The following is a 16,724-nucleotide window of genomic DNA, read 5'->3' as shown; positions in this document are numbered from 1 at the left end:
TAGAAGAACATAAAGAAGATAAAGCCTGATGATGCTGGCTTGCTCTTGGGGATGAAGGTGCAATAGAAATTTCAGCATTGCTTGGAAGACAGGGCCACACATATCATCCATTTCATGTGGTGGTTTTGCACAATAACTGCTGTACTTACAACACATCCGGGCTGTGCTGTGTGTTCAAACTCTCTCCACAGCTCTCCACACAGCTCTCTCCAAGTCATCATGTGGGCTCTGTGTGAGGCTGGTGAGGAATTCAGCAGTAGTTTATCCAAAATAAGCATCCTTCTGTACCTGGGCAGGAAACTTCAAACAGAAAACTATAGGAATGGGGGGGTTACACTTTAAGCTTTCACTGCAGTTTTCAATTACTTTGATTGCCAAGGATTCTGAGCAGTGGCGTAGTTGCTGAAAATAGTCTCCAGGTGTTTGTGTTTACAGCTTACAAAGAACCATATAAACTTTATGCTTCCATAAGTATAATTTGAACTGCGCTTGATTTTTAGCATTTGCCTGCAGCAGGAGTTCATTAAGCACTGAACTGGGATTCCCAGGAAGGCACTGGGAAGAACAGGAAAGATAAAAGGATGAAGAGGAATCCAAAAGGTATGTGTGACAAGGCTTAAGGTATAGTGGCTTCAGGGAGGCTAGGGAACTGAGGATCCCCAGGAGAGAGAAGAGGTGATGGGTCCAGAGAGCACAAGCTGGAGACTTTTCCAGAGGTTTTTCAAGACATGAATCCATAGGGGCAGAGGATGAGAGGGGGGTGTGGAATTAGGGCAGCAGGGAGGTGCAGTACCTGCTTGATGTAGAGCATGTTTCACATACAAGAAGTCAGTGGAACATTGGTGTGTCCATAGCTGGCATTCTAAGAACAGCTTATTCAGCATTTATTTGCTCTGAAGGAGTGGCTTGGGCTCCTGCCATTCAGTCCTGCCTGTCACTGAGGTCATTGTGGCTTTTAACCACAGAGCATTCAGAAGTGAGCGCTCTCTTTTTGTTCACCCACAAGTACAGAAGGTAGTTCTCACAGCTGCAGGAGATTCTCCAGGCTGGCAAAAAAAAAAAACTCTGAGAAATGCTGTCAACATAGCTGTGAATCATCTGATCCTCAAAACTACTGTTATTAATCCCAGATGCTTGTAACTGAGACACTCACCTTCACTTTCCCTGATCACTTTGGCTAAGAAGCCTCCAGACAATTCCTAAAACAAAAGTTGATAAACAAGATAGGAATTTCTTGAAGGCTAAAGGCAGAAGTACCCTCCAAGGTGAATCACTGGAAAGTTACTTTAAAATATTGCCATGATGTAAGGAGAAAAATGCACACATTCTAAAGAAAAAGGAAGGCATTGTACAAGAGGGCTTTCATGGGACTGACTTAAAAACTCAGAGTTGGATCCTGTGGTGCTGCCTCCTGCCTGCTGCTACCCCAAATAATCCTTGAGTATCTTTTGTGACTCATAGAATCATGGAATAGTTTGGATTGGAATAGACTTTATCTAATTCCAACCCCTCTGCCATGGGCAGGGACACCTTCCACTAACCCAGGTTGCTCAGAGCCCCATCCAGCCTGGCCTTGGACACTGCCAGGGATGTGGCAGCCACAGCTTCTCTAAGCAACCTGTGCCAAGGGCCTCAGCAACCCCCGAGTATTTTTCCTAATATTGGCTTTAAATCATTTCTATTTTAGTTCAAACCTGTTCACTCTTGTCCTGTCACTATCTGCTCAGGTAAAAAGTCACTCTCCCTCTTTTTTTACAAGCTCCCTTCAGATGCTGCAAGGCCACAACGAGGCCACCCCAAAGTCTTCTCTTCTCTAGGTTGAACACTCCCAATTCCCTCAGTCTTTGCTCTCAGCAGAGCTGCTCCATCCCTCTGATCCCCTTGGTGTCCCTGCTCTGGCCTGGCTCCAGCAGCTCCCTGTCCTTCCTGTGCTGGCCCCAGGGCTGGATGCAGCCCTGCAGGGGGCACTCAGCAGAGTGGGGCAGAGGGGCAGAATCCCCTCTGCCCTGCTGCCCTGAGGCTCTGGGTACAGCCCAGCACAGGGGGGTTCTGGGTTGGGGCAGGGCCAGCTCTCACCCACAGCACCCCCAAGTCCTTCTGCCAGGGCTGCTCTGGATCTGTTCATCTCCAGCCTGGATTGATCCCAGGTACAGCACCAGCACTTGGTCCTGTTAAACCCCATGAGATTCCCATGGACCACTTCCCAAGAAAGAACAGAATTCCTTTATAGATAATTTGTGACTCACCACAGAGCAAACATCACACTTAGCACCTTGAAAAGTCACTCATCATTTGAAGCCTTTGCAGCCACAAACCAAAAATGGTTCCAGAAACTCCAGTGTGTGCTAAAAAGGAACCCAGTCTGCCAGTGATTGCTGCAAGCTCTGTGACACTGTCAGTGCTGCCTTTAAGGTGTTCTTTGTGTGTTCTGAACCCTGCTTGCTGTTCTGACAGCAAATCTGCATTGGCAGTGCATCCTCCCTGAATTGCCCATTTGATAGTGAGGTCCATTTCTTCCATTGGTGCATTTGTCATTTAGAACCAGATAAATTGTTTGTATGTGCAATACTGCATGAACTTCTTCTGTTTACATAAAGTATCACTCCTCTCTGAGATGTCTGTTCATGTTGGTCTCTGCTTAGTTACTTCTGTGCAACAGATTCTGGGCTTTTTAATGGTTTGGGGTCGTTTCTTTTGAGAACCTTGCCTTCATTCACTGTTTTCTCCTGCAATAAAACTAAAATCCTTTGGTTGTGATTTTTGCCAAGATACTCAGAGCATTTTTTCCACTAAGTGTATCCTAAATACAACAGCTGGCTTGAGACACTGTTGGGATACAGGTCCACATAAATAGGACAAGCCCCGAGGATCAGCTCTTGGAGATGTCCCTGTCATAGGTTCTCCTTCATAAAGATCACTAATGCAGCCAGTCCTGTGTCCAGGATGTGCTCCTCCGGGGCTGGTGCTGCCAGCCTGGCCTGTCCCAGGGAGTGTCACCCATTGCCCAGCTGCAGCGAGAATTAAACCAGCCTGGCATTCTCTGAGGCACTGAGCACAGAAGGAGAAAGAAATGTTTCATCCCTCCCTTGCAGTAGGGATGCCAGGGGTAATCCAAGATTCACAAACTGTAAAACGGAAGTTCATTGTAAAACTTAGGTCACAAGATCAGAGAACTGTGAACAAGAACAACACAGAGACAGAGGAAAAAAAGCACTTTCAGTCAAACTTCCTGTGGCTTTCTGGGTCTGATGGAGTTTGTGCAGTTCCACAGTCGCCCCAGGGTGGCTTCCCCTTCCCACCCTTCTGATGCACAGCTGCTGCCTCTGCCGCCTGCTGAAGGCTCCAACTGAGGGCCAGTGGCTCCTAGGGAAGAGGCTTTTCCCTGGCCCTACCTTCAGAAGAGCCCACCTGGTCCAAGGGATCACAGCAGCTGGAATATGAAAATAGAAGGCAGAAATCTATGATGCAACACAGAATGCTCTCCCACCCTCTCCAGTGAAATGAGTGCAAGCAAAAAACCCCTCCAGCTCAGCCTCCTTCTGAAATAACAGTACAGATCCTGGGGTCTGACACTGGGATTGTTCTGCTACAGCTCCATGTTCTTACTCTGTTTTTTAGGCATGTACTGGATTTTACCAATATTACCAAACGGGATTGCCTTGGTCTACCTGGTCCCAGCTGCTGACCAAATAGTAGCACCTGTGGAGTTTTCTCCCCAGAGACGCTGTTCAGTACCTGTGGTCGCAGCTGAGGCACGTGGGGACAAGTCTCGGCATGCTCTGAGCTCCAGAGCTTGCAGGCTGGAGCTTGCTGTTGAGGGGGTCACTCCTCAGGCCTTCCTGAGCTGGAGAAACCCTTAAGGCGAGGTGAAGGAAGGAGCGGGTCCTGATGGAGAGTTTTTAATCCAGAGTTTTTATTTCAGGCTGCATGGCCTCTGAATATTGCAACAACTCCAACAACCCTCCAACTGTATGGTCTGCTTGCCCTTTTACCTGGGGAGAGGGGTAGGGGAGGGAACACAGGGAGCACCAACCAGGCACAGGGGGAGGGGGTCTCAGGTGAGAGGGACACCTGGGTGGGCCAATGGCCCCCCAGGGGGTGGAGAGCATCCTTTGAACCTGCCAATTGCTTGACGTTCTCCTCGGGATTTCTGGGTTGATAGACAGTGCCCAGCAGGGGTCAAGGGAGGGGAAAGGAGAGGTGATTGACAGCCCACCTGGAGAAGGAAACTTCAGGGAGAAACCAGGGGAACTGAAGCACACCATGACAACACACTGCAACAGGGATGGAAAGTCAGGGAAAGAACCGTAAATACGTTTCCAAAGTGTTAAGGATATAGTTAGTAATTAGTGCAGATAAAATATAGAATATATGAACCAAACCGACTGTACATAGGGAAAGGCGGGGGGAAAAATTTCATTCTCAGGATGACGAAACCGCAGCAGACTGGCAAGGAGGCACCATGACATTTACATACGAAGGAAACTTCAGCTGCACAGTAGAAAATGGGCGTTCATGAAGGCATGTGTCCAGTGACACCCAAGAGATGATGGCCAGGATGAGATACCCATCTGAGATAATTGGAGCCATCAACATCTGCCGTTGGAATACCAGATTCCGGGAATCGGGGAAACGCATTGATCAATTCCCGGAAAAAGGCTTTGTGCAGCCCGGACTGAAGAAAAGACCCAACTTGAATATGAAGAACTCTAAAAAGAGACAAAGGGACTCTGCCGCAGGCAAAATAAAGACTATAAGAACTGCTACTTCGGAATAGCCAGTGTGGACAAGGGGGATTTGGTGCTCTAGAGGCCAGATCTATGCCCACCCAGCCTATCTCCCGGGGGTGTTGCGCTGTCCGTTTGATTGTCGGCTGTCGGGACTGTAATATGGTCACAAATAAATTAATTTTTATTTTATTAGAATTGGGCATATTTCATTTTTACCTGTAACACAAAGCATCTTGATGCAACCAGTCAGTGAGGAGGATGGCTGGTGTGAGGGATGTCAAAATGTGCTTTCAATTTAGAAAGAGACAGTTTCTCCTGTAGGATTCCATTTTCCCTTCCAATGGCCATAACATGCTGTGTATGGATTTTTTGATTAAGCAATTTTTTCCCATGGTATCAGTGTCACTTCTTCAAGGACTTCACAAAGCTTTCTCCACCCTGCAGCTGAAGGAGAGACCCATGAACAGCACCAGTAAAGGAGGAATGATTCTGCTTAAAGGACACAGAAAGAAGAAATATTCTTGGTGTCACACAAGACCCAGGATCCCAAGAGCCCCTAAAGAACATGGGCAGAACTTTGGTGACATTCCCTGTTTCTTAACACAACTCTGTTTTCCTGATGCCAGCTGTTTCTGCTGTTGGCTTGAACAATTTTGAGCAGGAAAAGCCTTCAGGCATCATTTCCTCCTGTGATCAGTCTCCAAGGAAAAGAGGTCAGAGCACCATGTTGCCATTCCCCGTGGGTCACTCTCATGCTTCTCACCAGCTCCTTCACAGGTCACTGTGGGTTTCATTGTCCTGTTTTCTGTCCACATCAGCTTCTTTTGGGACTCTGTTCTCCAGGCCTTGCTGGTTTCTGCTAGTCTCCAGCCTCTGGCCCTCCCCAGCAGATCCAAGATCTGACATTCCTTCCCTTCCCCACACAGGACTGGGGCTGATTTTATGCCCAGAGCTGTGCTGCTGTAGGATCCTTTCCCTTGGGCTAATTCCCAATCCCCTCACAGGCTCTGGGGTTGCCCTTCCTTACAGGATCCCAGCCAGAAATCTGTGCTGCCCTTCCCTTGAGGCTGCAGGCATGTTTAGGCTGTGGCGAGTGGGGAAAGGGTCTCCTTGTGCCCAGGCAGGGCTGGGAACATGGGGCTGTGGATGGATGTGACTTTCAGAGTCAGGATCTGTTTGGAATCACCCCTGTCCCCAGGCTGGACTCCTCTCCCCTGGCAGAGCCTGCCTGGAAGTGCCACCTCTGGCATGAGACAGTCCCAGACTCCTCCTGTGTGCCAGTGCCAGCTCTTCCAGAGAGGATCCACCCAAGCTCAGACACCATCAGGGAAAGGGTCAGCTGGGCTGAGCTCAGCTCTGAATCTGGAGAGAGGCTGCAGGAGAGCCTGGGAGCAGAAACTGGGCAGCTATAGAGAAATGAGACACATCCCATCCACAATTCCTACATGAAGCTGGGCATAACCTACCAGCCAGGACCTCTTGTTTTTAGCTCTCCTTCTGATGCCTTTTTGTTATTGTTGCAGCTTTTTCACACATATTTTGTGTTGTTGAGGATCCACCACAATTTTGAGTATGTACTTCACCATATCCAATGACCGTGCAGTCATAGTCACTATAATTTCTGTTTAGATGGAACCTAAACAGGGGGAAAAAGTCCAATGTGATCACATTCCTGACATTCAGTGAAAGGCAGAGTGGCACCTGCTAAGCTGTGTTACTGCCACTGGGACCAGGAACAGCCTTGCTGGAGTCTCCCTCCCATTCCTTACTGTTGTTCCCCACAGCTCCACAAAAGTTTCTGGGCAATGCTTTCCCATCCAGAAACATTCCCCTGCTTTGATCCCTGCCAGCCAATGGTGCTGACATCACCCTCTCTCTTGTCCCTGCCTCCTGTCTCCTTCCTTTCCCCAGGGAGCTGCATCCAGACAGATCCTTCCTTCCCCAGCAGAACTCCAGCTGTGTCCTCTCCTGCCATTCTTACAGGACAGCCCTGTGTTCCCTGGCCCTGAAAGGCTCCCTTTCCTTGGCACAGGCATGTGCTGAAGCCCCTGCATCTCCAGGAATCAGGTTCCTCCAAACCACAGTCCCTGATCTCCCTTGGGCACTCTGCTCTGGCTTTGGGATTTTCCTCTTCCCAGACATTGCATGGCAGGAACTTGCTGGAAGGAGCTCACATGTCTGGGTCATGCTCCAGGCTGTTGATCCACTTCCACTTCTGCTCCTCTTGAGAGTATGTAAGACCAAGTAAGTAGTAGTTATATCTTGATAGTGAGTGCAGGTATGTCTGGAAAGGAAGCCAACAATGGGAACACATAAAAATGACGTTTTCTTCACCAGAGGCACAGAAGGCTCAGTGCTGAACAGCCAGCACAGAGAGTGCAGTGTGCACCCAAGCCACAGCACCTCTTCCCACAGCTCCATAGATTGCATTTTTCCATTTCTATTGAGATAATCCCCCTTTTGCAGGCCTCTTATGAAGATAATAAAGGTAAAAATACACCTGTGGTGCCATTACAGCTGTACTTTGCAGTCAGACAGGTGTGATTTGATGGCTGAGGTCACTTTTCCCTTCTGATGGGGGTGGCAAAGCCTTTTCAGGTTTTGTCACAGCCATGGCTCTGACAAAGAAGCGTCTGTCCAACCTCCATGGCCTGTGTGCTAAATGCCTGTAAAAGCCCAGCCAGCTGGGCAGGGAGTTTGCTCCTTGCCATGGGATCAGGCCTGGGCAGAGAAGCTTCCAGGGACAGGACTCCAAGCCCCAGGAGGCCTCTCCCTGTGCAGGGCTTTGCTCCCACTGCCAGGGCTGGGGTGTCCGTGGGTGGCAGCAGGTCCCAGAGCCCAAGGACATGTGACAGGAGCTGGCAGAAGTGTCACTGCTCAGCCCTTGGCCAGGCAGCTCCAGCCCCCCCAAGCAGCTGCCCCAAGAGCTGGATCTCACCAACTCTTCCCTGCTGTCAATGACCACCAGGTCTGAGCCCATGGCAGTGCATTCTGCACGGGAGGCATTCCAGTCCTTTGACTTCGCCTCTGGAGAAAAGAAGTAGCATTTTCTCCCATGTTTTTTCCATGGTGGGGGGCAGCCTGCAGAAGGGAAGAAGAGGTGTGTAAAATCCATGTTCACGCTGACCAAAAGACAGGACAGAGAGGCAATTCCAGCCACAGAAATGCCTGTGTGTTCGTGCTGAGAATTGTCACCAGAGCACCAGGGATTCCCCTACAGCCTCTGGAGCTGATACCACCCCAGAATCACCAGGCAGGAGCAAGAAAATGAGCAGCACAGCAAACATGATCCAGCCTTTCCCGTCTTTGCTTAGCAGCTTCTAAACAGCCTCAGGGAATTGCACTGAGTTCAAAGGCTGCTAATGGAGGGCCTTGGAAAAGCAGTGGAGGCACATTATCCATCTTGTTCCCTGCATTGCTGGGCTTCCAGAGGGATGTTCTTCCTGTGCCTTCCAGAGCTCATTCTGAGAGTGTCCATGACCAGGTTTCTGTTCCTGACATGGGAGAGGTTTTCTTTCTTTGTTTGCCTGACGGAGAAGGAAGACTCGTTCACCAGATGATGATCTACAAGTCTCCTCTTTATTCCCGAATCGCCAATTATTATACACCTTTTAATTAGCTCATGTATAGTGCAAAATCCCAGCTTACCATTGGCTAACTAGTTATCAGCTATCTACGTGCTGTTTTGGTGCAACTTCTACTATTTTCCCAAGCTGTTTCGCTTTACCACCTGTTTTTGTGCATTACTTCATCCCATGGGACAAGGACACACAGTTTAATTGGAATGGTAACTCCCCTCATTCTCTATCTCGGTCAAATTAATCTCACTGTGACCTTTAGCTCGGAGCCAGCTTGTTACAAAGCTCTCAACATTTGCCTTCTCAACAAAATCCAGTCACACACCCTCAGCTGCCCTCTTCACAGTCAATCCCACAGGTTTCTGGAAACTCCCTCTGGAATGACAGAGGATTACCTACCTAGTGCCTCTTCAGGGATGGTTGTTGAGTCCTGTTGGCTGTTTGCAGTCAGACCATCTGGAAATAAGAAAACAATTTCTGCTTGCAAGGAGTGGCCACAGTGCCATGCACTGTCAGAATTCTGCTGGACCTCTCTGACCTCCCCACCACCCAACACAGAATGCAAACTCTGCCTCCTTCCTCATGGGTCTACTATAGAAATCATAAAATGGTCAGTCAAGTTCCACTGAGTAAAAGGCAACACTTGAGTTCATTTAAACAAATTGTATCTTAATAACAATGTCTTTGTTTACAAGACCCTATGGAAAATTCATACAAAACTAAAACTTAGAATAAACTCAAAATGTAACAGTTTTTATTTGGAGCACAAGTGAAACCTGTGTGCTCTTGAACTTAAAAACTACCTTGATTTCATTTCTTCAATTTGATCTAGATCTCACTTTACTTAGGAGTATTTTTTCAGGTTGGTAGCAGTTCAAAGCCAGTACTGAGCCCCACAAAAGAACTATAAATAAAGCCAGTCCTGGATCTAAGTCTGAATAACTCCTCTTTCAGTATTGGACTTAAGGCTATATTAAATGCAAATTACACCTTTTTATTTTCTGTTGGTTCATTATTTGTTTTTAATTTGCACCACCCTTTGCTGTTTGGCATTTATAATGTCAGGGCATTGTCAGGCATCAATCCTGAACTCTTTGCCTTAAAAAAGAATGCCTTGCCTACCCCAGCCTTGTTTTTTAAGTTCCAGTGATCAAAGGCTTTGCCATGTCTTCCCCATGTGCATCTCTGAGCAGGTGGCAAATTTTGGGACTTGAGAGTGATTGGTTGTGGAAGCTTCACAAGTTTTCTCAGCTATCACAGGATGGAAAGAAACAAGCAAAACCATCTGAAATTTAAAAATGATACCTTGAAAACTTTTAAAGGAAGTACCAGTTGGGTCTCTTTTTTTCATGATGGAAGTAACATTTTTTTCTACAAAATATAATTTATCTTTTTATGTAGCTCAAAATATCCTATGATCCTAAGCAAACTCCTTTGAGATGTGATTTAGTTCCTCCTTCAAATGTACTTTAATTCATAATTATTTTAAGATTTTTGGTGTTATGGACATTTTGGTCTCATGATACATCCTCATCAGCCTGTGGGATTCTCCCACTTAGCAATTATATTACTGGTAGGCATTATCAAATCTTAACTTGTTTCTTCAAAACATTTGTATAATAAATTCTTTTTACTTGAATGTTGTCCATTTTTCATTGGGATTTTGGCTTTTTAATCTATCGGAATTTTCAGCTTTCAAACCACTCAACTCTCTTACAGATTTCCCTCTTACAGCTATGATTGGGTAAAAACTGCTGTCCTTTGCCTTCAAACCAAACTTCTGTTCCTACTGGCTTTGGATGTCATGGCCTGGACATCAGACAGTTGGAGAGAGACACAAATAAATGGCTGTTATGACACTAGCAAAATAACTTACATGTGATTACTAAATATACTGCCAGGACCAGTACGAGGATTATCACCACCAATATAGTGACATGTTTTCTGGAACAACGGCTTTTACCTACAGAGGGACAGAAAAATAAACATTAGGGGAACAGCTGGACAGAAGCCTCTTTCCTCTGCATTCCAAGGTGCACTTTTTAGGCTCCCACTGGTACTCTGGATCCTTCCAGATCTGCAGGCTGGAGCCAGGCTCAATGTTACAGTGCTTCCCCACTGGCTCTGGACCCCTGTGCTCAGGAAATTGAACAGATCCCAACCTGCCATGGGTTTGAGGAGAGGTGAAAAGGAGGAGAGTCCTTGCAATCAATGCCCTCCCTCTGCTTACTCATCTCCTTTTTTCACTTTCCCCTGCTGCTGGGGACAGGAGCCTGGGCTCGGAGGGTGTCTGGGTGTGGCCCATCACATCCTTCTATCCCTCTGCCAGGAAAGCCAACAAGTGTTTAGGGGCACAGAATGCAACACCTCGGCTGCCCCTGCTCTGAGTGTGGAAAGCAGACAATTGTATCCTCCTGCCTCCTCGTGGTTTTGTATCACTGTATGTTTGGGGGATCAGGATCAGCCCCTCTGCCCTTCTTGTTTAAATTCCCATCACTGTCAGACAGCTAAACTCACCTGCTGATTTGCAGTTTGCTGTAGCATTTGTGTCTTGGGCTTTCACTTTCACATCTGCATAGGTACAGCCTGAGCCTGGGAACAAGAACAGAGCACAGAGAGAGCTCAGAATCAACTTAAATGAAACAAAAATGACTGAAATTCTGAGAAATGCTGAACACAGGACAGCATCTGGTTGATGTGACTGTGGATAACTATGTACAAATTATACTTTTCTCGATTATAGGCACTGATCTCTGTTCTGTGGTGACCAGGAACAGGACCCAAGGGAACAGCTGGAGCTGTGTCAGGACAGGGTCAGATTGGGTATCAGGGAAAGGTTCTTCCCCCAGAGGGTGCTGAGGCACTGAACAGGCTCCACAGGGAATGGTCACAGCCTCAGGGATGCCAGAGCTCAAGCAGCATTTGGACAATGCTCTCAGGGATCCACAGGAGATATCTGTGCAGGGCCAGGAGTTGGACTGGAGGATCCTTGTGTGTCCCTTCCAGCACAGGATATTCTGATTCCATGTTCCATGATGACACTTTCACCCTTGGAGCACCTGACAGAGGCAGGAAGAGATCTGGTTTCTCTTCAATGCAGACAATACCAGAGGGGACACACTCACATTGTCAGTCTTTACAAAAGGGAAGGAAAGTGACAAAGTTGGCCTAAGGTTGTTCATCCCGACAGGAATGGTAAGAATGACTAAAACATTAAACCTGAAAATTGCAGATTGTGCTAAAATTGGAGAGGTTCAAGATTTTATCTAAATGAACAAGACAACAGGGAGAGTAGTGAAATCTGTTTTATCATCTGCAGGTAATAAATACAAAGCAGCAAGGAAGAAAACCTTTAGAGAGGAAAGAAAGGTCAGTGAGAGATAAAAAGTGGGTAGAAAATCAAAAATAGGACATTGAAACATTATAAAACTCTCCAAGTCATCATGATATTCAACACTGACCCCCTGGGTTCTATCACTGTAAAGAGCTAAGACAGAGGTCAGGGTTTTGAGCTCTTTTCAGAAGCTGGATACAGTATCTGGGAAATCTTGTGCATAAATTCAGAGAACACATAGAAGATTTGGTAAGGGTTTCCCTGAAAGGCACAAGCAGAGAAACAGCAAAATGTTGCTAGAAATCTATGAAAATTTTGGATAAGAATACATGGGTTACATTATAAGGAAAATGGAACTTGTAATCAGGTGGCATCTATTGTGGTCAAATGAGCTCTGAATTCATCTGTTGAAAGGGGGGGTAAAACCCTGTTTCCTGGGTGTTAGTAACTCCATCCATCTGAAAAGACATGCAGAGGGTTCACACTTTGTACAAAAACAAGAATTAGATGGCAATAAAATTTCTGCCAGAGTGAAAGCAGGGTTAGAAAGAAAGGAAAGAAAAATGAAAATTAAATACACTCTATGAAGTCTGTTAACTGTTAGGATGAATTTTGAGGCAGATATTGCAAAACCAGTGCAAACATTTATGTAAAAGTTGTTAGTGCATTAAAGAAAGATAAATACTCAGTTAGAAATTTGCAAAGTATTTGATCCTTAATCAGACTAAACCTGTCCATGAAACATTTCAGACTTGTGCATTCAACAAGCAGTTTGTACAGCCAGAGCAGGAGGAGAAGCCTCCAGGCAGTGCCTGCTGTGCTCAGGGAGCAGGATCAGCTCTGCAGAAGACTGCTGTGAACACCCGCAACAGCAGCCACTCCATCCTGAGCAGTGTGCTGCAGGAATCTCAGTCTGCTGGGGGACAACAGACCAGGGCCAGGAGCAATGGATGTTCAGCTCTGGAATGGTCTCAAAAATGGATAAAATTACTCTTAATATCATACCAGAGATACTGCCTCACACTTGCACCTTAGCAAGAGAAAAGTAGGTCTTCCAACAACTTGCCTTTGTAAATACAAACAACCCTCTCTAGACACTCCACCTGCAGTTTTTCAGCACTGGCCCTCATCTTTCCCTTGTGCTCTTTGGGACTTGGGTGCTCCAAGGAACTCTCTCAACATATGTGGGAGAGAGACTGGAGAATGCAAAGAAAGCTCAGTGCTCAGCACTGGACCTACCTTGGACATCAGGGAGCGTTAGGATTCTGGATCCAGTTGGTTCAGGCAAGTTCAGGTCAGCATAAATGACATTTTCTGCCATACCTGTTGCTGTTTCTCCTTTTTCCCTCCCTCGGCTGTTCTGACAGTGACACTCTGGGCTGGGTATGACCTAGAGCTCCCTCCCCTCTCTAACCTTCAGGAGGAAGTTCTTGATTCTTCTGGTCGTCAACCTCTAATGAAAAGAGAAGTCTATTTCTACATCTATTGATCTATTGATGGCACAGAGTTTTATGTCAGTAACATGAGGAAATATAAGTTCACGGCCTCTCTGAGGTCTCCTGTGTTGGGAAGTGGTTCTGGATTGGAAGTGTCTTGAGTTCCCAAAGCTTCACCACCCACACATAAAACACTTTGCCCTGCTGTGTCCTGAGCACTGTGGCCTCTGTGCAGCTCACAGACATTTTCTGCTTCTCTACAAGGGAATTCTGGAGGCAAAATGGGGACCAGAAATGGGATTGGTCCAGCTTGTCTTGGGAAGCACAAAAGGTGCTTAAGGCAGCAACTGGAATAGTGTGGCCTAAACAAAACTATCCCTTGGCTTTCCAAGTTTGTAAGATCCTTCTGGGCAGTTGGGGTCAGCTGTGTCCCCTCTCAATTCCTTGTGCACCCTCAGCCCTCTCAGTGGTGTGGTGGGATGACAAACAGAGGACTCTCACTCTCTTTAATCTCTGCTCAGCAAAAACTAAAACATCCCTGTGTTCTCAACACTGTTCAAGCACAAATCCAAAATGTAGTCCATACCAGTTGCTATGAAGGAAATTAACTCGATCCCAGCTAAAACCAGCCCAGGGCCCTAGAATTTAAGCAGTATGTGAAGGTCCTTGAATGGAGGCTCAGAGGAAGGGAACAAAGCTGGTGGAAATATTGGAAGGAATGTCCTGTGAGGAGCAGCTGAGGACTCCATGGTTCGTCCAGTTTGGAGAAAAGGAGGCTGAGGGGTGACCTCTTTTCTCTCTGGAGTCCTAGCACAAGAAGGACATGGAACTGTTGGAGAGAGTCCAGATGAGGCAAACAAAGTGTTGAGAAGCTGCAGAACCTCTGCCATGAGAGAATTAGATTTTTTGGTCTGGAGAACAAAAGCTCTGGGTGACCCAACTGTGACCTTCCAGTGCCTGAAGGGAGCCACAAGAAAGATGGAGAGAGAAGCTTGACAAGGGCCTGGAGTGTCTGACAGGAGGAAATTAACACTTACAGAGAGTGGGTTAAATTGGATATTAAGAATAAATTCTTCTCTGTGAGAGTGGTGAGGCCCTGGTACAGATCCGCAAAGAACTGTGGCTGCCCCATGCCTAGAATTGTCCAAGGTCAGGTTGGACGGGGCTCTGAGCAACTTGGGATAGTGGAAGGTGTCCCTGCCCATGACAGGAAAGGTGAAGTGAGATGATCTTAAGATGTCTTCCAACCCAAACCATTCTATGATTCAATGATTACTGTATTCCTGTCTTTATAGAAATATAGTACATTGCTTTTCTGATTTAGAACAAACTGTAGGAAAAAGTTGAGTAGTTTTTAATAAATTAAATACCAATTCTGATTGAACCTATTACTTCCACAGGAAGACAATTTTCCATTATGGATATATTCTCTCAGGGCCATCAGATCTGGAACACCCTCTGGTGCCAGTGGTCATGGCAGAGGCTTCTTCAAAGGGCCAGGGATGTGTTCTGGTATTCTGCCTCATGTCCCATAATCAGAGGCCCAGAGAAGCCAAGCAAACACCAAATGTGTGGGATAAAGAAGAGGAAGTGAAGCAGTTTCTGTGGTGGTTCATGACTCAGAAGTTTGTGTTGCAGTCAAATAAAGGTTTGCAGTGGCCCTCAGACCTGACAGGGAGACATGTCCAGAAATTCTGTGGCAGGCTGAAGTACCGAGGCCTAAACAACAGACCCTGAGCCAAAGTTGCCTCTAGATGAACCTTCCAACCAAATGTTATATATATATATATATGTATGTATATTTATTTGTTTTTCAGTCATTAATGAACTATTGTTATATGCGTGTGTTTGGTGTGTGTTTGTTTATTGGCAAAACATGTGTTTACCTTTCTATATCCAGAAACTGGATAAGGCCACATCTGGCCTAATTAGGGGGGTACACAATCAAAAACAACTCCCTTGGTTCCCCCTTGAGCCCTGGCAAGGCTTTGGAAGAAATCCAGCAGGAGAATGAAACTAGAAATTATGTCAGCTTTTTTTGTTTAAAAGTATAAAAGATGGACTAGTGTCACAACAAAGTTGGGAAGCCATTCCACATCTCCACAAAGGTGGAATGGGTTGGAAAGAATCTTAAAGATATCTTGTTCCAAACCCTTGCCATGGGCAGAGACACCTGCCACTATCCCAGGTTGCTCAGAGCCCCATGCAACCCGGCCTTGGACACTTCCAAGCATGGGGCAGCCACAGCTTCTCAGGGCAACCCAAAGTATTCTGTGATTTTTCAACTCCACCAAGTCTTAATTTCTTTTTTCATTCAGATTTTTCTTTTCTATTAGGGAAATGCATTGCTAATTTGCCAGTTGTAACACGGACTGAGTGTAGGAAACATCCATTGAGTTCAATCAACTTTTTTGGTTTTTATTGCCGGTCTTCTGGAATGACAAGCACATGATAGCAACAATCCCACTAATTTTGCCATAAAAAATTCCTCTTCCCTGTGGAATATTGCCTACACTCACCAGCAGGTTCTGCTGCATCTTGATGGAGTGCTGAGTGTGTGGGCTGGTGCTGTTTGAAGAAGGAAGGTGCAATAACCCACTGAGTTGATGCTTTTGAACTCCATTTGACAAGGATGGTGCAAATACCATGGGGGGGGGAAATGAAAACAGAGCTCCAGCTTCCCTTGTAAATCCTTTTATGCAATACTGAGGTGCTGCATAACTTAATACTGGAGATAGCACACAGGGTAGTTTGTATCATATTTCTGAGCACTTAGCCACATTTTAGGCATTTAAATGTATACTTATTATTTCTCTGTGGTATTGTGTATTTTCCACAAAACTATGACGGGGAGTGGTAAATATCTCCAGTAATTTAAAGATATTTTAAGGTGGGGCTATATGGATGGGACAATGGCCCTGCATGTCTGTCGTAACAATGAGATCTCTGTGTTAATAATTCTGCTGTAATTCATTAGCATCTAATGAATTTGGCTTCCTAAACTCTAGCTAAAGGCATGGGCAACATCTGACAGAAGTTTCCTAACAAACTCCCTGAGAAAACCCCTCACACTCCCACTTCACTGCTGCTCTTGCCAGCTCTATTTCCATTTTTCCAAGACGAGTCATGTCCTTCTTTTGGCCTTTGCAATCCCAAACTCAATGTAGCCATGACCAAGAAAGACAAAAGAAGGGGAGATTTTTACCATACCAGGCTCTTGTCCAATACTTACATTGTGCAGCCTCAGGTCAGAGGTGAAGAACCTTCTGGGGTCAGTTGAGTCCGATGCATCTCTGTACCTCATCAAGAAAACAGATTTGGTAAAGATTTCATTACAAGATCCAAATTCAAAGATAAGTAGTCAGCAAATCAGCTACTCCGAAATAGATAAAATATTTAAAATTAAATATACATTATGAACAAAGAATACAGTAAACACTTAGAAAAACAACCCTCCTTTGTGAAAGCAAGCATTTTGGGCTGGTTTTTCACCTTGACAATACTCAAATAATGACTTTTTTTTGGTTGCAGTAAAAAGGAAAATTAAAACAAAAACCACAGATGTGAGAGAGAGAAGCTTAGAAGGAAAATTTCAAATAGAAAATCTCACTAAAACTCCACTTACAGTAACTAGGATGTCTTTCCC

The 16,724-nt window shown here is 45.9% G+C and overlaps 1 protein-coding gene across 3 annotated transcripts; it reads right to left on the bottom strand.

Annotated features, from left to right (window-relative positions):
- Positions 1 to 2,040: 2,040 nt before the first annotated feature.
- On the bottom strand, positions 2,041 to 13,048 carry LOC120501623 (C-type lectin domain family 5 member A-like). 3 transcript variants are annotated; one of them, XM_039708159.1, is made up of 7 exons: positions 12,882 to 13,048; positions 10,826 to 10,900; positions 10,185 to 10,271; positions 8,708 to 8,764; positions 7,669 to 7,811; positions 6,905 to 7,014; positions 2,041 to 6,366 (listed from the first exon to the last, which is right to left on the bottom strand). In XM_039708159.1, exons 1-7 carry the CDS (start codon positions 12,961 to 12,963, stop codon positions 6,216 to 6,218), a joined length of 705 nt encoding a protein of 234 aa, XP_039564093.1. In that variant the 5' UTR covers positions 12,964 to 13,048; the 3' UTR covers positions 2,041 to 6,215. The 3 variants fall into 3 exon arrangements, 2 of the variants coding, with proteins under 2 accessions (XP_039564093.1, XP_039564092.1); XR_005627358.1 differs by having other exon boundaries at positions 6,331 to 6,366; positions 6,905 to 7,811; XM_039708158.1 differs by having other exon boundaries at positions 6,224 to 7,811.
- Between the last annotated feature and the right edge of the window lie 3,676 nt (positions 13,049 to 16,724).

Source organism: Passer montanus, unplaced genomic scaffold (assembly GCF_014805655.1).
Source record: "Passer montanus isolate IOZ18808 unplaced genomic scaffold, ASM1480565v1 scaffold20, whole genome shotgun sequence".
Classification (NCBI taxonomy): domain Eukaryota; kingdom Metazoa; phylum Chordata; class Aves; order Passeriformes; family Passeridae; genus Passer; species Passer montanus.
Note: the sequence above shows the minus strand (reverse complement) of the source record. Positions and strands in the feature narration are given on the sequence as shown.